Source organism: Fukomys damarensis, unplaced genomic scaffold, assembly GCF_012274545.1.
Source record: "Fukomys damarensis isolate Sample0158 unplaced genomic scaffold, DMR_v1.0_HiC HiC_scaffold_4, whole genome shotgun sequence".
Lineage (NCBI taxonomy): Eukaryota > Metazoa > Chordata > Mammalia > Rodentia > Bathyergidae > Fukomys > Fukomys damarensis.
The window spans coordinates 48,424,751-48,445,930 of record NW_022900916.1 but is presented as its reverse complement, the minus strand read 5'-3'; the positions used below and the strand labels follow the sequence as shown (position 1 = coordinate 48,445,930).

The 21,180-nt window shown below is 35.0% G+C and overlaps 1 protein-coding gene across 1 annotated transcript in view; it reads left to right on the top strand.

The window, feature by feature from the left end:
• Window positions 1–21,180, top strand: part of Cftr (CF transmembrane conductance regulator) — a 177,009-nt gene that overhangs the window by 105,083 nt on the left and 50,746 nt on the right. The window contains exons 16-18 of the mRNA XM_010621897.1: window positions 5,671–5,708; window positions 6,509–6,759; window positions 10,060–10,139. Of these exons, the coding sequence (XP_010620199.1) occupies window positions 5,671–5,708; window positions 6,509–6,759; window positions 10,060–10,139 (369 nt within the window). The remainder of the gene's footprint in view (window positions 1–5,670; window positions 5,709–6,508; window positions 6,760–10,059; window positions 10,140–21,180) is intronic.

The window sequence follows — 21,180 nt, the reverse complement described above, 5'->3', positions numbered from 1 at the left end:
ATTCAGGTAGTTATATTTCATTCTTACAATCCACATTGTTGATCATGGTCTCAAGACAGATAAATTTCAACAAACATGTAGCACTCCTTTGTTGTTAGGGGAGTTTGCCTTTAATATTTGTCTAACTATCTATTCTAGCCCACGGGAAGGGGTGTTCCTGGTGAGGAAAACAAAGTTAATGATGGCTCTTTTCATCTTTACAATCATGTGATTTACAAAACTTTTGAGGGAGACTAGATGCCTCTGGGTTAGAGCAAAGGGCAGAAGTCATCTTCCATTGTGACATTTCCTAGGTTTTTGCTATTACAGTGTTTTCTATCAGAGTCTCTAATGACTCTGGGGAAATCTCATTTTAATTTTACCAGGAAGGATAACTGATTAGATCAATCACAACAGTAGCCCAAGTGATACATTCAGTATCATCAATAGAAAATGACAATTTGTGGTACTTATTAATCTATCACCTTTAGCTATGTGAAATAAATCAAAATTGAGGACTAGTCCAAAGTATGTTTATAGTGAATAAACTGTGCAATATAGTAACTTTACCCTTCAGGATGGGGACTTAGGAGTAAGGCCCTCTTACTATTCTTCACTTCTGCCCTATCTTGTGGAGCTCAGGACAATGGCATTTAAGATCCCCTGTGTCTCTGCAGTGTGGACTCAGGTATTGGCACTACCGGAAGGCCAGAGGAAGGGTGGGAGGTGTGCTTCAGGTGCCCACATGGCTCTGGTCCTCACCTTTGGCTCACAGCTGGGAAGCCTGGATGGGGGTGGGGCTGTTCCAGTGGCTTCAGGCAGCTCTGGTCCTTACCGTTGCCTGGCAACAAATGAAGAAAGGTTCCTTTCTTCCCACAACCCTGCCAACATTTGTTATTGGTTGATTTATTGATAGTAGCCATTCTTTCTGGGGTGAGGTGGAATCTCAGTGTGGTTTTCATCTGCATCTCTTAAATGACTGGTGATGCTGAACATTTTATCATATGTTTATTTGCAACCACTGTAGAAATCAATACAGAAATAGCTCAAACAACTAGGATTAAAAGTCTCATTCGACCCAGCTATTCCTCTGCTGGGTATCTTTCCCAAACAATTGAAAGGATCACACCACAGTGATATATGCTTACCCATGTTTATAGTGTAACAGTTTATAATAGATAAAACTTGGAAACAGCCTAGTTGGCCATCAAGTGGAGACTGGACAAAGAAGATGTGGTATTTTTGTGAAATGGAGTACTACTCAGTGATAAAGAACAAGAAACTAGTCATTTATAGTTAAGTTGGATATACATTGAGGCCATACTTTTCTTTAAGTGAAACTAATATGACACACATGTGTAAATACCAAATAGTTTCTCTAGTGTGAAAAACTAAAAGTCTAATAAGGATCAAAATGTGTAATTGATATTGTGTAATAGGAAGAAAAGGTCTAAAGGAGTAGGGGAAGTGAGAGGGGTAGGGGAAAAGGTAAGAATGGAAAAGAACAAATATGAGAAAAGGAAAAACATGGAAGCAAAGTCTTTGTAAACAGCGCAGGGTGGAGGGGGTGAAGGGAGGGCAGGGAATGGGGAAAAATAAGAACCAAGATAAGTGAGGTAAAGGTACAAGATCCCAATGATGAATGTAACTGTATTGTATACCTAAAATGTACCAATAAACTTAATAAAAATATATAATGTGGGGAAATTTGACATGAGTAATAAATATGGAGTTGAAATGGATTGCAAATTTACCTCATTAATATCTGTAGTCATGCCAGATGACAACCAATAACATGTATGAAACTTGGCCTGTGTGCCATTTAATCTCAATCAACCCTTTATAATTGTTAGTAATTTGAACCTCTGTATTGAAAGATCCCATTACCTGATTTGTATTCAACTTATATATGTAAAAAAAAAGAAGAATCTGAATGTGGTTGTGATTTCTGTTAATTTGCAGGACTTTGTCTCCTGTGTAGCTGAATAGAATTAAACTTCTTTGCCTCGCAGAATGATGTATAACTAATTCACTCTTAAAATGTTAAGCTCTTAGACCTTTATAGAATATTATTATTCATTTAAGAAGGAAATAATGGTCAATTGTCAGGCAAGAAACTAAATTTTGAAAACAGTGGTCAATTGTCATCAGGCAAGAAACTAAATTATGAAAGAGCATATTAAAACTGTACAATCAATCAGCCATGACTAATTGAGCTTTCATATTTATTGCCAAGAAGTTGTCTTTTTATTTTTATAATGGACAAAATGATAAGTCTGTTTCTGAGTGAGAAATGATAAATGATGAGCTACTTTTTGGGCATTCTTCTATAGGCAGTGCCAATTAACTAGCCCTGAAAATTTTGAATAACAAAAAAATTGAATAGCAAAAACATGACAATAATAGAATATAGTAATTTTAGAATTACATGCATAAATATATATATATATAAATTCATTCACAAGTGTCTATAATCTTGTTGCCTTTTTTAAATCCACAATTACATAGTTTTTCTTTTAGATTAAGCTTCTTTTTTTCTTTTAATACTTTTTTCTCTCGGTACACATTTGCAGTACATGATTATATTTATCATGGGGAATTTGTACATGTGCATGATACATCTTAATTCTTTTTTCTTTTTTGTACCAAGGATCAAACTCAGGTCCTTGTGCTTGCAAGGCAGGTGGCAGAACCACCAAGCTAAATCCCTGGCCCACTGAATTCTTTTGTTGTCCTCTTCCATCCCTGCCTTTTCCCTCCAACTCTTCTTTCCCTTCCTGTATGCAAAAGCTCTAATTCCATTTTGTTCTTCAACTCTCTTTTTTGAAAACCCCTTTTCCTTTACTTTCCTTTACTTTTTTTTACTCCCTCTATCTCTTGTTCCCCTTCCCATTTGAAAAAGCTCTCCCTACTTCCAGTTATCTTTATTTTACTCTTTATTCATACCCATTTCTCATTAACAGTGGACAGGTCATTGGTTACTTCAGTTGTGGTACAGGTGATAATCTGGCATGATAGTTAAGTTCTTTGAAACCCTGCTTAGAGATTTATAAAGTAAAGTATAATCACAATATACATTGAATATTTAAATAAAATTACAGTAAGACACATTGCTATTAATCCTTCTCAAATCACCCCCCTCCACGTATATCCAACACATTTATCCCAGTGTTCTTGCCACTTTTTGAAAGAGTTCTAGAATTCCTCTTTCATGGGTGTCTTTATGAGGTGTGATAAAAATACAGTGAATGCTGCTTCCATGTGTCATCCAAGGCAAAGGCGGACTTGTGGACATATAATGGTGTGGCTGAATCTACCTCATCCACTGGATCTGGCACCAAGAAAATAAACTAAAATTTCTTTAATGCTGGTCATTCTAGTGGCCTTCTTGGCAGTGCATCATTGACTAGACAGAGAAGAAATGATAGATTAGTAGGTGTTTTCCAACCACCACAGGGTGAGGTGTTGCTGATTGGAACATCTGAGGATCTTGTTTAGTGCTTTCATTGTTATTAAGATTGCATCAGAGATCTGCTATACTCTATTCTTTTGTGACTTCTTTTCTATTTGTTAGTGAGGAATCCTTGAGTGCCTTTACACTGTTAATGAAACAGAGATTCACCATGTTCCCCATAATACCCCTTGTGCTATTGATCAATGGTGATCCTTTTAGGGAACACTACGTATCATGGGTCTATGTTTTAGGGCATAATTTGACTAGTGAAGTAAAGTATACAGTGTTCTGTGAGATATGGAATAATGTTTAAGACCTCCAGAAAATGGAAAATAAATATGTTTTTGCTTTTCTTAATCATTCAGGGCTATTACTTTATCTAGAATTGTATGATGTTTATAACCTCAAAGCATTTTGTAAATAAAATCATAGAAAGAACGCCTTTGTATCTAGATGTCCAAAATATTTTTATTAAAGTTATTATGTAAAGTCTTTGAAAATGTTTCTGTTTTAGCCAGTTAAAGGAGTTTGGATTGGTAAGTCCATGTGGGTAGAGCTAGAAAATAACTTTATATTACTAACACTAGTTCTTTGGAAGTCTCTTTTGGTTATTCCATTAGTAAGTGTTGTAAAATATTTATTTATGAGATTTACTCATATTCAGAGGACGTTAGCAGTGCCAGCATTATTGACACTCCTTTAATTGGATCAAAGGGCAAAGAGACTGAGCACATACCCTTATCTAGGATTTTGGACTATTTAGACTTAAGAAATAGGAAGACATTTGCATAAGAACAAATACTTTTGAAAGGGCTAGATAATTTCTGGGTTTCTTGTCATTTTGAACTTGTAGCGCAAGGAAAAAAGATAGCTTTTCTTTTTATTGAGACAGTGCATGGAGGCTGTGTGTACAATGTAGAAAAGTAGGAAAGTGAGAAAATACCATTAGATTTTTCATCATTATATTACATGTAATAGGTGAATTTAATTAAACCACATGAACCTTTTTAAAGTATAATTCTTCAGTATGTAAGAATTAAGGCTACATGTTCTCCATAAGTTTTTTTTTATAGTATGTACTTTAAATCTTTAAGGTAAATTCAAGTATAAATAAGAGTCGTAGCTATCTTATTCTATGCATAATTGTTTCTCCTGTTTATTTTATTCTGTTTATTTCCAGAATCACTGTACTCAAATTGCTTGTTTTTTCTATTTAATTCTCTGTTATAATCATTATTGTATAACTTAAGAATTATTTCTTATATTACAATTGAGATGCTATCAACACATGATTAAATTTCTCTGAATGGTTTATGAGAATGGAGTTTCAAATTGAAATTGACAACATGCATAATTGAAATATCAAAAGGACTGTAAAACCTTTAGTTGTTTTAAAAATTGTTTTTGTTGTTTGGATATGTCATAGAACATTTCTCCCTTAGCCAAATGTTTTTACCATGAGAAAGTACTGAGTTCTAAGTAATTCTTGTACAGAGTGTGTGTGTGTGTGTGTGTGTGTGTGTATACATATACACACATATATATTGTAATGGGCATATATATATATATATTGTAATGGGCAATTTTGTATATATATATATATATATATTGTAATGGGCATCAAACTCGAACTCAGGACCTTGTGGTTGTGAGGTAAGTGGTAGCACCATTGAGCTAAAATCTCTGGCCCCAGAATATATGTTTTATCTTGAATACATCTTACCTTTATTCATATATTATGAATTTTATACTATTGAAACATCCAATTGATTTTCACAAATATTAGGCTCACCTTTTCCAAAAATTAATTGATCACACAGGTAAGCGTCTTCAGTAATCATTCCACAGCAAATGCAATTATTTACAGCAACAAAAGACATTGTTTTCCAGTATGATGAGATTAATCTCCTTCTAAAAAAGTAAAGGTTATTATTAAAAATATTTAGCTGTAATCTTGTTCTCCTATGAGGTTCAATGAATATAGTTTCTGTTGAATAAAGGAGATAATTGTCAAGTATTTTCTGTGGTGAAAATTGAATTCAGTGAATTTAATGTGTTCTTACCACAAATAATGATGCGTTGAACAACTATTTCAGTTTCTGGATTCAGGAAAGTAAAGCAAAGAAAATGAAAGTTTATACTTTCATGTTGGCCATGCTGAGATTAGAGATGGGTGTGAGAGGAATAAGTAAAGATGTTAGGAAAAAAAAAATCAACTATGTATTGTTTCATTCCAGGTGGCTGCTTCTTTGGTTGTGTTGTGGTTACTTAAAAAGTGAGTAGTCCATGTTTTATTGTGGATTGTGGTTTTTTTTCATTGGTTACTTGGGTCTTGTGTAGTATAGCAATATCCACTATGTTTTATTTTCCTCTTATTATTATGGCAGTGAAAAAACAAACTATAGCTCTCCTTTGGTTTCTGAGGGGAATGGGTTCCAGGACCCACATGGATACCAAAATCTGCAGATGCTTAAATCCCTTATATAAATGGTATAGAATTTCCATATATTCTGTGTGTATCATTTTGTATACTTTAATCATTTCCAGATTATGGATACCTACTATGCTGTAAATGCTATACAGATAATTGTTATAATGATAAGAAATTTTCAGTGCAAATATTTCAGTAAAATATTTCAATCTACTGTTGGATAAAACCACAGATTTATAATCCACAGGTCCAGAGGGCTGATTGTAGTTTGTTTAAATTGTGAGCATCTGCAGTTCCTGAAGCTCTGTGTCTGTTCCTGAAAGAATTAGCTTTTGGTTTGTCTATTTCTAAACAAATTAGCTTTGTTTCACCTCATTAAATGCAATAAAATATTTGAAACAATACTATGCATATAGTATTTTCTTTAAGTATTTTGATCTACTATAGATCAAATATATATATTTCAATGAGAAAAATTTTACTGTCTTGTAATAGAAAGATTTGAGACTAAGAGCATACACACTATTAATCCAATATATTCTGTTTCTTTAGATTCAAGTTTAGTTTATTTTTTTCTGCATGTATTGGATATTCCATTGACAAATGTTGTTGCCAAATAACATTTTCCTTTTCTTGTTTTACAGCAACCCTCCTAAACAGGAAATGAATAGTACTAAAGGTGGAAATAACAGCTATGCTGTGATTGTCACCAGCACTAGCTTCTATTATGTTTTTTACATTTATGTGGGAATAGCCGACACTTTGCTTGCTCTGGGATTGTTCAGAGGTTTGCCACTGGTGCATACACTAATCACAGTGTCGAAAATTTTACATCATAAAATGCTACGTTCTGTTCTTCATGCACCCATGTCAACGCTCAACACCTTGAAAGCAGGTACTTATTTAGGCATTCAATGTGAAGCTCCTGATTGAGCATTGGTGGAGCCTGTAGTTCTGTTGGCTTTCTGTAGTAGCACTGCTTGTTTTAGGGAGGCCTCAGCCCTTTGTTAAGCTGCCTTATGACTGACAGGTGCATTTCTCAAATGTTACAGGCAATAAAATATTGTGGCTTCTGATGTTTCTGGACCCACTAATTACAGTAGCCTTATTCTCTAGGGTGGGTTGCTGATGAGACAATAGAAAGAGTCTCTTTGGAGTTACGTGTCCTTCCCTTTTCAGATATTTGGCTCAGCCTCCTTCCAGGCATCTTGTTACCAAATGTAGTCTTGTTCTAAGAAGAAGATGATTTGAAGTGACCAAGGAAAAATGTAAAAGTCTTCTACTAATAAATTCTTTTCATAGAACAGAATAATCTAGTTTCATATAACTCTTGAAGGACAATCATATAAATTTGTGTCAGTTTTTGTCTTGAATTTAGGAGAGATCCCAATTGGATTTTAAAACTAGTTTTGGCACCATCATAGGCAAAAAGATAGAAATTCGGAGTTATGGAATAAAGGGACCAAAACTTTTCAAAACTTAGGGTAATAAGGTACTGTGAAAGTAGTCAATACCAGTGATTTTCCTTTACAAATATTCAAATCTAAGGACTCTGAGGTTAATAAGATGTCCTCCCAAGTTTCATTGTGTTGAGTTTTTACTCTATGCCAGGGTGGAAGGAGGGGAGCAGAGGGATTGTAGATAAATGGATGAGGTGGACAACTGAACACTTTTGATAGACAGCAAGAAATAAATTGCAAGGTTGATACTTTTGGGGATCTATGTATAAAAGTCTTAAGAAATACCCATAATTTTTACTACATAACAAAATTTCAGTGTTAGGATGTGGGAAGACCTTTGTATTTATCTTGAGGCCCACACGTCACTAATGGTTGGCCTCCCTTTGATATATCCATCGCCATCCTCTGTTTTAGAGGCAAGAATTTTAGACCTAAGTGTTTGACCAATACTCTTGATCCAATAAATTCATTTTTAATGGAAATCTGAGACCCAGAGCAGGTAGGAGATTTTCTCCAGTTTCTGGCAAAGGCAGAAATGAGTCATGAGATACAGTTGAAAGAGCAGAGCACTGTTTGAGCCCTGGTTTGGCCCTAGAAGAGTGCTGATTATAGGAAAGTTACTTTGTGACCATTGGCCACCTCACCTCTAAGTTGACAGATAGAATAATTATCTTGGAGGGTCTTTTGGAGGGACACAAGGCAATTTGTTTGCCTACCACATAGCCAACATGGAATAAAAGTGTTATCTTCCCATCAGCATCACCATCTGTGTGGTGCTGTTTCCAGAGGGGTGCACTTTCCTATTCTACTTCTTTGTTTTCCAAGTTCCTCATTATACTTGGGTCTGGGCCTTCTTTTTTTTTAATCATATTTAAATGATTATCTCTACTTCTTGTTCCTCATTTCTCTTTCCAAATTTTTCTCTGCTTTGAAGGACGATTCCTAAACGCCTCTGTTCCTTCTTATTTACGATCCTGACAACTGAAATAGTTGACTTGCAATAGTTATATGTCCTTCTCCTTCCCCTCCTTTTGCCCCTTCAATTTCTGTATGCAGAGATTATGCTTTCTTTTAACAGCTGTACTTATTACTGATTCATGGTTCATAAGATCCATTCTGTCGCCTAGTAATTCTCTGCTATACTTGGCAATAGCTAGGGCAATGTATGGTTATAATTTCTCTCAGCTGTGCCTTTTTGCAATTCTAGATTGACTTTGATTTTCACAGACTATTGCTTGATTTTCCCATGAGTTTTAAAAGGCCACAGACTCATATAGATACATAGTAGGTGCTCAGCCAAGTATTTTGAATAGATGAAAAGTGTAAATGTGTATTTTGGTGGAGTACTACAGTAGAAAATACAGACAACAGGATGACATTTTTTCACCAAACCAAACATTCAATTTCTAAATGGTAACTATAACCTATGGGCTGATTTTTCAAATTTTGGTTATTTATGGAAATATATACAAATATGTTGAATGAAATATGCTAAAGAATAAATAATGTCTGCACATAAGGATTTTTGCTTGGGGCCCTAGGTGACTTCTCACAATTCATAGTCTCAGGAAAGAGATAGGACCTGTACGTACACAAGCAACTATACAACATGCATATTATGACCGTAACACAGAGGTTCAGACAAGAAAGAAGAGACCAATTCCAGCTGCAGGAAGCACTGATGCTGTCTTGCAGGGGGGGAATTTGAATTGGGCCAGGGAAAAAATACAGATTTCGACAAGTAAAGATGAGAGGCAAAGGTTTTGAGGCAGAACAACTACATAGTGAAAGTAGGCAGTAAGAAAGTGTGGAGTGTGTTTAAAGTATAGACAAATTTGGCTAAAATAGAATACTTTAGTAGAGGAAGCTTGTACTAGCCAGGTGAGTTAAGGCCAAATTATGGAAAACATTAAACATTAAACTGAGGATTTTGGACTTTATCCTACAGTTAATAATGGGTGAATGATAAAGTGCAATATGACTTTGTACAGTATTACATTTTATCTTATTGTTTGTTTAACTCCTCTCTAGACAATGAATTCCTGAAGGGCAAGGAGCATGGCTTATTCACCTCTCTTATCTTAGTGCCTGGCATTATGCTTGGCAAATAGTAGACACTCTGTATGGAATTTTTTTTTATTATAGCAATTATCAAACTTACAAATGTGAGTCTAGAATTTAGAAGACAGCCTGAAACTTAGATTGCCAGTGAAGAGGGTAGAAGGAAAATGTGGCAAGGAGGACCACATACTAGGACATGCAAGGAGGGGAGCGCAGCCTTGGATTCCCTGAAAGGCATGAAAGTCAGAGGACAGGGAGTATTATAGGATGGGATATAGACATGAGGGAAATGATGGCAACAAATCCAGTAAGTTATCTTTAAACCCAAGGTGCAAAAGTGAGTTTATGTCGGGATGGATACCCAATCTTGATGCAATTTGTAATAAGGGTTCTATTAAAGATATTATGTTTTTTTAAACCTACATCTTAAGGTAATCTGTTTTATAACTGTTTGAAAGTTGGTGACAATAACTTGAGCACATAGTTACATAGTTACTTAGCACCTTGGACAAAACTAAAATTTTCTGTCTGCATTTACATTTATTTGTTTTACATGCTAATTGTTTTTTTGAATTCAGATTGCTCTGCTGAGATTCAAACTTAATATTAAATATATGGATATATCGTCTTAAAATTACTTGATTTTAAAGAAATTTATCTTCTTTATATTATAGGTGGGATTCTTAATAGATTCTCCAAAGATATAGCAATTCTAGATGATCTTCTCCCTCTTACCATATTTGACTTCATCCAGGTTTGTAAAAATTAACTGCTATTAACTATCTTTTCGTTTGTCATATTTTTAAATAATTACAAAAGGAAGTTAATGAGGTTTTGCTCACTTTTCATTTGATTGACAGTTGGAGCCCTATCGTGTAAATTTTGTGAATATGAATTCTTCAAAAGAGACATAACTTTAGAAAATTTAGTAGCAAGGCAGAATTATTTATTTGACCTAAACTCAAGGCAACCTCATTTCTAGATGTAATTGCTCTACTTCAGAGCGATTTGAAAGGCAAAAAGACTCTCTTATCCCCAATTAGTGGCCACAAAATATGACATTTTTGGCATTGATATCATTATACTTTGGAAGTCCCCGTCTCATACCTGCAAATCAAGATGGGTTTCCTGGATGGGATACACTCAAAACCAGTGTCCCTCGCAAGCACTTTGGCACAGATCAGCTAACCACAATTAAGAGACAGACATAAGATCAATTTTCAAACAGGTGAGAGGAAAATAGAAATTCAGGTTCTGTGAGCGCCGTCCCTGAGTGACAGATACGCGTAGGCCTCCAGGGCAGCCAGCTGTGGGGCTGAGTCTGGGGTGCGATAACGGATGGGCGGCGAATAGAGAAAGAGCAGAGGGGTGCAGATGAATGTGACCTTGGGTATCGCATTAGAACTCCAAAATGACGTTGCGTAAGAGGGTTTTGTGTCAGTATTCTTGGCTGTTGGACCAGGTTTGAGCACAGCTTTCTATCTCATTTAGTCAAATAGCAAATGCCACAGCCTCAATGATGTCTTTGGAGAAGCAGCTAGAACAGTGAGGGATGGGTCATTTTCCTCTCTTGCCCCTCTCCACGCCCTCACCACAGAATAATGAGAAATGGAGACACCTTTTAAAAGATCTACCATATATGTACATATACACATCCAATTTTGGCAGATTTAGAAAACCAACCTGTTAGTTGGCCTCATCAAAAGTAATTGACACAAGCTTACCATTCCGAGAGACCTTTTGAATTTCCTTCAGCCGCTGGGTTAAGAGATATAATTGAGCAGTTCCTGGTGAAAATTGTTTACCTGTGTTTTGAGTTCATGCATTCAAAGGAGTATTTTTTGTGTATTTCTTCAAATGCTCGGTATCTGTTCCACATTCTAGTGGTGTAAATGACTGGCGCCAAGTATAACATTATTAAATCAAGTACAAACTGGAACATCGACTTTGACCTAATTGCAAAAGAAATCACAAATGGTGGCCCCTTAATGGTCATTTCCCTACTTTCATAGTCTACTGAGTATGTTTTAAGTTTGAGGCTCATCTCAGAAGTCCTCCGGGAGAGTTTAAATATTCACTTTGTAAATTACTACTTTTATATATATATGATACTTCTCAAATCCTTTCTTTTATGCCAATTCGAATGGTTTCTGCTCAAATCCTTATACTGTTGTTCATTTGTTGTTGCTTCACAAGTGAGTAAACAAGTTTTAATTTATCCATTTTATTTATCATAGAAGAGATCCTCAGATTCAGAAACATAACATGTGACAATCTCAATATAGTAAAAAATGACCAATTTTAATTTTGTTAAATAATTCATCACAAAATGTTCTTTAAGGATGAGCTTCTCTGGTTATTCTTAATTATGTCCAGACAAGTAAAAGTTCATTCTGCACAGCATTTTAGGAATAGATCTATTGGATAAGATAAGGCTTATCTACTGTATTAGTCAGCTTTCCTCTTGCTAAAACAAATACATCACACCCACAGATTAAAAGAAGAAAGGATTATTTTGGATTACAGGTTCGGAAAATGCAGTCCAGGTTTGGTGGGCTCCAAGGTAGAAATGGCAGTCAGAACAGCATAGCAGAGGAAATCTACTCAGCTCATGGCAGCCAGAAAGCAGAGAGAGAAGGGAGGAAGCAGTGTCACAAATACACCCTTCTAGGTCATACCCTCAGTGATCTGCCCCTTCTTTTTTTTTTTTTGGTATCGGAATCGAACTCAGGTCCTTGTGCTTGCGAGGCACGTAACCGAACCGCTGAGCTAAATACCCAGCAGCCTGCCCCTTCTGACCAGACCCTATATCTGAGTGCATAAGACTTTTTTGTATTAGGTCCAAGCAATAACATCTATAAATTTCCTTCTGAACAAACCATAAATTCTCTTCACTCTACTTCCTAACTTTTGATGATGTTCTGACAAATTGCTTTCCAGATTGGAACACCATATAATGCAAATAGAAGATCTATATTCTATTCTGGAGACATCACCGTTTTACCTTGAGCCAGACACTCTTGCATGGTCTTAGGCTTGCCACTTATAGAATAGGAAAATATCCCTGATGGTGGTCCCATTCAGATCTAAAGTTATGTTTCAGGATGTTGTGCTATAATATACGTGAGAAATTGGTTCTTGAGGGTGAACAGTAAAAGCTGTTTTCTAGCCTCTACCTGTCTCTATGTCTGAGGGAATTATTTATTTCACCAAACAGAAGCGTACATATGTTAAAAATAAAACCTTCTATTCTTAGCTGAAGCTTTAAGGACTTTTTTCCTTCTGTCTTTTCCTAGTATATGTTTATACACTGAGTCCTGCTACTTTGATCTCTGCAATGTGTCATTTTTTTCTTTTTATTACTTCTTTATTCTACCTTATTAAGTCCTCATTAAGCTTGCTTAGACATATTCAAGGACTCTATAATTTATGAGATAAATGCCAAAGGGGGTGGTCATTGCATGGTTTTAAATAGGCATTTAATTTCCTTTTTCTTTTTTCCAATTTTAAAGTGACCCTTCATTGTTACCATCTATCCATTCCTGTGTGGGCTTTTGTATCAGTAGTGCTTTGGAGCTGGCTTAGTGGGTGGAAATACACTACTGTTTCATCGGAGTGTGGTTGTGTAGCACATGTTAGGTTTCATATTCTGATAGTTTTGGTTTCTTTGCTGGGGAAGTTTAGGATCTGGATAATTGGAATGGGAATTGGGAACATATGCTCACTCTTGTCAGTGTGTGCCTCAGTGGTAGAGCACTGGAATTCAGAAGTATGTGCTCACATTTAGATAGTCCTGAAAACCTTCTATTTACTTACTTGTTGATGTATTTAGTTAGTGTCTTGTCACTAATATACCCGGCCTACAATGACTTTTGTCTAATCCATTATGGATTAAAATTGGGATATAATTTAAGGTTTCTTTGTATATATAAGTATCTAATATATTGAACTGGTAAATTATTAGAGCCTGGCTTCAATACCTAATAAAGCCCTTTTATGGAAGAAAAACAGTTATTTTTCTCTCAGTGATGGCCAATCTTTCAGTGAAAACAAACAGCTGGCTGTGGCACGTGTGCCGTAGGTTTGCTACCACTGATTATAGTTGCTAGAAGTCTGCGGTATTTTGTGAATGTTATGTCATGTCCAAACATACCTACCTTCCCCATCATTTCATAGCGCAGTGTGACATGTGGGTCAGCTAACTAGCCAAGCCCACTGGTGTTTGTTGACTTTTTGATACTGTAACACATACGTGATAAATCAACTGATAAACAGGTTTATTTGGTTCACAATTTTAGAGGTTCGAGTCCAGTAATCAATCGGCTCCTGTGGCAAGGCAGCATATCAGGGTGGGAGTGTGTTAGGGGCCAAAACCTCTCACCTCATGGTCTGCAGCTAAACAGAGGGGAAGAGAGCCAGGGATTTAGCTCAGTCGTGCTGCTGCCTGCCTTGCAAGCACAAGTTCAGTCCCTGGACGATAAATAAATAAATACACCAAAAAACCAAATAAGCAGAGGGGAAAAGGAAAGGGCTAGGATCCCACCATCCCCCCAAGGGCACCCTTCCATGACCCAAAGACTTTCCAGTAGTCCTTATCTTTGATATTCCACTGCTTCCTAATAGCACCACTGAATGTTTAATACGTAGGCTTTTAGTCTCATTTGAGGTCCAAAATATTGTACTACCTATTCTTTCATAACATAGGAACACTTTCTCCACCATATTTACAATCACTAAAAAGGAACTGATACTTTCAATAGAAAACAAGTTAAAGACTAGGTTCTTTGCTATACCCACAGAATCACTTTTCCTAACCATTGTTTAACAAAAATGTCACCAATTTGGCATTGTATTGTAAAATTAGGGTAAGTCAAATTAGTTTAGTGGAGTTTACAACCATCAACCCAAAATAAAAGACCCTGATTCTAATGGAATAGCTGAATGGTTCTAATATTACTAAAGTTACAGAGGTTGTTTTTTGGATATGCTGATGTTTAATGTGATGACCCATCTAAGTTAAATTATATTCTTGAAATTAACCATAGTTGAAAGTGTTTTTTCTTTTTTTCTTCCAAAGCTCTTATTTCTAAGACAGAAAAAAAAAATTAGTTGGGATTTCAATGGGGATTGCATTGAATCTATATAGCAGTTTTGGAGGTATGGCCATTGTTACTATGTTGATTCTTCCTACCCAGGAGTAAGGGATGTCTTTCCATTTTCTTATATACTCTTTGATCTCTTTTTCAGAGTGCTGTAGTTTTCATTATAGAGGTCTTTTGTCTCCTTGGTTAGATTGATTCCTATATATCTCATTTTTTTGGATGTTATTGTGAAAGGAATTATTTCCCTGATTTCTCTCTCAGTGAGTCTGTTATTTGTGTACAATAAGGCTATTGATTTTTGAGTGTTGTATCCAGCTACTCTGAATCTGTCAAGTAAGTCTAGAAGTCTTTTGGCAGAGTTTTTTAGGGTCCTTCTATGTAGAGTATCATATCATCAGCAAATAGTGACAGTTTAACTTCTGTTCCTATCTTTATTACTTTTATTTCTTTCTCTTGTCTAATGGCTGTGGATAAGGTTTCTAGAACTATATTGAACAGGAGTGGTAAAGGTGGACATCCTTGTCTTGTTCCTGATTTTAGCATGAAGGTTTTCAGTTTTTGACCATTTAGTATGATATTGGATGTTGGTTTTTCATAGATAGCCTTTATCAGGTTGAGATAAAGATCATCTATTCCAATTTTCTGTAGGTTTTTTCTTTAATCATTAATGGGTGTTTAATTTTGTCAAATGCACTTTCTGCATCTATTGAGATGATCATATGGTTTTTGTCCTTGACTCTGTTAATATAGTGTATTACATTTATTGATTTACACATATTGGACCATCCTAACATCCCTGGGATAAATCTCAACAGTATGTTTTACAGAACTTGAGAAAAAAATCCAAAAATTCATTTGGAACCAGAAGAGACCTAGAATAACTAAAGCCATTCTAGGCAACAGAGACATGGCAGGGCGTATAACAATTCCCAACTTGAAACTATACTACAAAGCCACTGTGATAAAAACAGCATGGTACTGGCAAAGAAACAGACCAAAGATCAATGGAATAGATTAGAAGATTCAGAAACAATACCAGACATACTCAGCTACCTCATCTTTGACAAAAGAGCCAACCATCCTCACCAGAGGAAAGATAGCCTCTTTAATAAATGGTATTGGACAAACTGGATTTCAACTTGCCAAAGATTAAAACTAGACCCTTATCTTTCGCCATGTACTAAACTAAAATCCAAGTGGATTAAAAATCTAAATATTAAAACAGAAACACTAAACTTACTGGAAAATAAATTAGGTAGAACTCTCGAAGACATTGGCATAGGAAAAGACTTTATGAACAAATCCTCAGCAGTGTGAGAACTTGCACAAAGAATCAACAACTGGGATCTCATTGTATTAAAAAGTTTTAACAGTGCAAGAGAAACCACCAACAGAGCTAAGAGACAACCTACAATGTGGGGAAATTTTTTTACCAGCTACTCCTCAGAGAAAAAAATACTATCTAGAATATATAAAGAACTTAAAAAAAATCAGACCCCCCAAATACAAAGACCTGATTCAGTAATGGGCATCTGAAATGAAGAGACATTTCTCAGACAAAGAAGTAAAAGAAGCAAATAAATATGTGAAAAAATGTCCAACATCACTGATCATTCGAGAGATGCAGATGGAAACAACACCGAGATTCCACCTTATACCATAAAGAATGGATGCTAGCAAGAAATCAACCAATAACAAATGCTGGTGGGGTTATGGGGAGTGCAGTCTGGTGCAACCACTGTGGAAAGCAATATGGAGATACCTCAAAGAACTAGGATTACAGGTCCCACTTGACCTAGCTATCACTCTGCTGGGTATCTTTCCAACCAAAAGAATTAAAAGAATCATACCACAGTGATATATGCACACCCATGTTTATAGCAGTAGAGTTTGTAATAGCTAAAACTTGGAAACAACCCAAATGTCCATCAACTGGAGAATGGATAAAGAAGATGTGTTTTTTCTACAAAATGGAGTATGACTCAGCTATAAAAAATGAGAAACTAGAGACATTTATAGCTAAATGGATGCACATTGAGGCTATACTCAAGTGAAATAAGTAGGACACATTTGAGTAAATATCAAATAGTTTCTCTGGTGTGAAAAACTAAAAGTTAAAATAAGATTCAAATGGTATAATTGTGTGAATTAGGAAGAAAATGGTGAAAGGGGAAGTGGGACAGGGAGGAAAAAGGAAAAAAAGGGAAAAGAAATGTGAAAAAAGGAAAAAATGGAAACAAATGTAGATAGGGAAGGGTGAAGGGAAGGCAGGGGTATGGGGAAAAAATAAGAACCAAGATATATCATGTAAAGGTACAAGATCCCAGTGATAAATGTAACTGTATTGTTTGCTTTAAATGTACCAATAAACTTAATGGGGAGAAAAATAGAAAAAAAATTAGTTTGCTAGTGATGAAATATCTTGTTATGTAATAATTAAAGCCTCATTTTTCTTTTAGTTCTGGTAGACTGAGATTAGAATGTGGGACACTTCCTTTAGATTGTTGAGTTATGATATCCTATTCCAATACCTGGCACAGTAACGATTTATCCAACTATTTGTTGAATGACTGAGGAGTTGGCATTGCATCATTTGATGGCTAGAGTTGTGGAAACATTTTCTCTTGGAAAAGTTTCCTTGAGATATGTTAATTTAAAATTCTAAGTGGAAATAGCAAGCAATTCAAAGATTTATGCAGAGCTGAACTACATTTTGTCCTTCCCCCATCTACCAAAATTTCATGTGTTTTATTGCATCACCTGGAAAATTCATGTGTCACCTGTGTAAACTTGTAAGTGAATTAGTTCATGGATTAGAATATGGATATTTTTTAAAGTCTGTATTTTAACACTTGTTGAAGGTACTTTACTTATACTTTATTCAAATGGGGTATTGTGCAGTAAATAATTGTAGACATTTCATCTTTAAAAATATGTTGGCTGTCATGCAGAAATATAGAATGTTAACTTGATCCTAAAGAACACCAATCTGATAGACTCATTTCTGAAACTGTGAGCAGAATTCTAGCTTTCTAATAGAAATATAAAGAGATGTCTGTAATAGAAAGTCTCACCTGAATTATAAAATTATTTTTAATATCACATGATATAAAAATGAACTAATTTACAATTAAATCAACATTCTCCTCAAATTTTTGTCCTTGAACCATTAGACTATCTCCAATTACTTCAAAGGCTCAGAAATGGGAAGTTGGAGGGGTAAATAGTTATTGGTTGTAATTTCTGCCAATATTTAATGTGAAAAAACAAGGTCAGAGAAGTTAGCTTGCCTAAATCACTAGCCTAAAACACTAATCTGGTTTAAATCTATGTATTTTTGTCTTTTTTTTATAGTTTTATTGGTTATATATGTTAATGAGTTTCATTTTGAGGATTCATGTATGCACATAATATACTGCCCTCCCACATAATTTTACATTTGGGGCATGTCTCAATGTATATAATATATTTTGTTCATCCCCCACCCCACATATTTACTGCCCTTCTAACCCCTTCATTCCCTTCCTCTTGTCTAATAATTGTCTCATTTTTTACTTTCTTGTCATCTTTTTTAAATTCCACATATGATGAACACATATTTGTCTTTCTGAGTTTTATTTTGCTCAACATTATGGTCTCCAGTTCCACTCATTTTCCTACCAATGACAGAATTTTGTTCTTCCTTATAACTGAAAAATACTCTAGTCTGTATATAGATACCACATTTTTCTTTATTCATCTGTTGATTTGCATCTAGTCTGGCTATATATTTTGGCTATTGTGAACTATGCTGAATAAACATGAATAAGCAGGTATCCCTATGGTATGCTGGCTTTCATTGCTTCAGGTATATACCAATGAGTGGTATACATGGATCACACAGTAGCTCTAGTATTAGTTTTTTGAGAAACCTTCATATTGATTTCCATGGGGGCTGTGCTAATTTATGTTACTGTACTATATAGAAGCTTCCTTTGCTACCATATCCTCACCAACATTTATTGTTTTTTGTATTTTTGATGGCAGGCATTCTAACTAGGTTGAGATAAAATCTCAGTGTAGTTTTGATTTGCATTTCCCTCATGGCTAAGGGTGTTGAACATTTTCCCCTATATTTATTGGCCATTTATACTTCTTTAAGAACTATCTATTTCTTTTACCCATTTATTGATTGGGATATTCACTTTTTTAGCATTGTTTGATTTTAATCTCAGATTTTCTTTTTGAATTAATGCATTTCTTGTATACTGTATCATCATTGGGTTTTGTTTCTTGATCCATTCTGTCAACCTGTGTCTTTTGATTGGGGAATTGAGACCATTCACATTGAGAATAATTATTGAGAGGTACTTCTATCATTACATTATTTTCTTGTTGATTTGTTGATTTCCTTATTTTTCCCCCCTTTTGCTTAATTTTTCATCCCATCAGTTATTTTTCTTTTTGAAATTATTGGCTTCATTGTATCTTCCTAGGGTATCTGTGAGAATTTTTTGTAATGCTTGTTTGGTGGTCATAATTTCTTGAGGTGCTTGATAACAGAGAAATGCCTCATTTGTCTGCCAATTTGAAAGAAAGTTTTGCAGGATACATAATTTGCTATTGGAAGTTGTTACCTTTTATAGCTTTAAATACTATGTCCCATTCCCCTCTGGCTTTTAAAGTTTGTGTAGGGAAGTCTGCTATAAGTCTAATGGGTTTACTTTTGTATGTGATTCCTTGCCTTTCTCTAATAGCTTTTAAGATTTTTTTTCCCTGTGATGAAATTATGATAATTTGTGTGTAATGTGGCATGGAGAGGTCCTTTTTGCTTGTGGCTATTTTGAATTCTACATGCTTTATTTATGTATGTGTTTATGTCTCTCTACATATTTTGCAAATTTTCTGCCATTATTTCTGTGAACAGGTATTTCATGCCGTATGTGTTGTGTTCTGATTTTTCAGTTATTCTTAATCTTATTTGTGTCATCTAACAGCTTCTGAGTTCATTCTTCATGTTTTCTTGTTATTTTAAGGTATCTTTGAGTGTTTGGTCTTTAAAGACATCATTGTTTTCTAGTTCTGAAACTCTTGTCTTCACAGTGGTCACTTTCATTAACTATACTTTCAGTATGATTTTTAATCTGGATTTCTGATTGAAACCTTTTTATGGACTCTAATTCTTTGGCAAACTTATTGTTCATGTTTTGTCATTTTGTTTAGTTCATCTAGCTTTTTAAAAGAGTTTTTTTAAAGCTTCTGCATCTTTTTGGTTTTTATTTCCATTATTTGATTAGTCGTAATCTTCTTTGTTCCCATTGAGGACCTCTTTGATCTTTTAACTTTCTCCACTATCCTTTTGGGTGGATAGTTTATAGTATTTTGCCCCTTTGTGCCTCCTGGATTGGCTTTGATGAGGGTGGAAGTTCAGGAAGGAATTTTACTTTTTCTTCTCATGTTTCTATTGTTTTGTTCATTTGTCTTGTATTGTGCTGAGGTTTGTGAATGCTTATGAAGGCTTTGTTCCTAATGGGGAGATCTCTTTAGTTGCTTTTCAGTAATGTACTTTGGGTATGACTAAGTATAATCCTTGCCACAATCTCAAGATCTGACCACCTTGGTTAATTTGGGAGGGGAGAATGCAGGGTAGTTAGCCTAATAAGCAAGTTCTCTGGGAATTTACTTTAGTATTGTTAATTTCACAAAGGTAATCTGTGTGTTGGCTTGCAGATAAATAGTGACAATTATGTGACCTTGTTAATTTCAAGTAAATCAGCTACAGTGTTATGGTCCAAGATAAAGTGGATGTAAACATATAATAAAAACCAATTATGTCCCACCCTTAATCCTAGTAAAGAAATCTACAATTATGGTGTAAACATTAAGACAACAGGTATTGAATTACAGCTAATATGTATTAAATGCAACAGTTATACTCAGCTAATGGTAGAGAAAAATAATTCAACAGTAATTTTACAGTTAACTATCAAAAAAATTTAAAATCTTTATGGTAATTCCATTAAAGATACAGTGTTTGGGAATGGGGGAATGCAAGAGGAAAACTCCGAAACCTTGAACTCTATGGCATGAGAAGGAGGAAAAAGAAATGGTACAAAGAATCTTATTAGGTAGTAAAAGGATGTTTATAGAATTAGGCAAAGTTAAGAGAAAAAATTGAGAAACAATATAAAAAGAAAAAAAGAGAGAAGAAAACTAAGGGAAAAATTAGAAGTGAGAAGAGTAGAAAAAAAAGTCAGAAAAAAAAAGTAAGAAAAAGATAAGCAAGGCAGAAGGAAAAAGAGAAATTCCTTTAGCCCTAATAAACTGGTGAGGAAAGGAGGAAATGAAAGAAGAGAAAGAGGAAAAACAAAAACCAAACCAAACAGGAAAACAAACAAACAAACAAACAAACAAACTGTTGCAGCTCACAGCATGTACTGGTCCATTCCCACCATGTTGTTCCCTGAAGTCCTCTGATCCCCCATTTGTCTTTGTTGATTCAGTATTTCTTACAAGCCATGAACCAGAATCTAAGGAGTAAGTATAGATTGTCCCTTTCCTTTTCTGGATTGTGTTCTGTCTCTTCAATTTCTCTGTGTATTTTAATTTTCCTGTCAGATTTTTTCAGGCCCTGGATTCTGAAACTTGGAAAGGCTGAGTTGTTGTTGCTTGCACCTCCTCCATTTTCACCTTTTTTTTTTTTTTTTTTTTTTG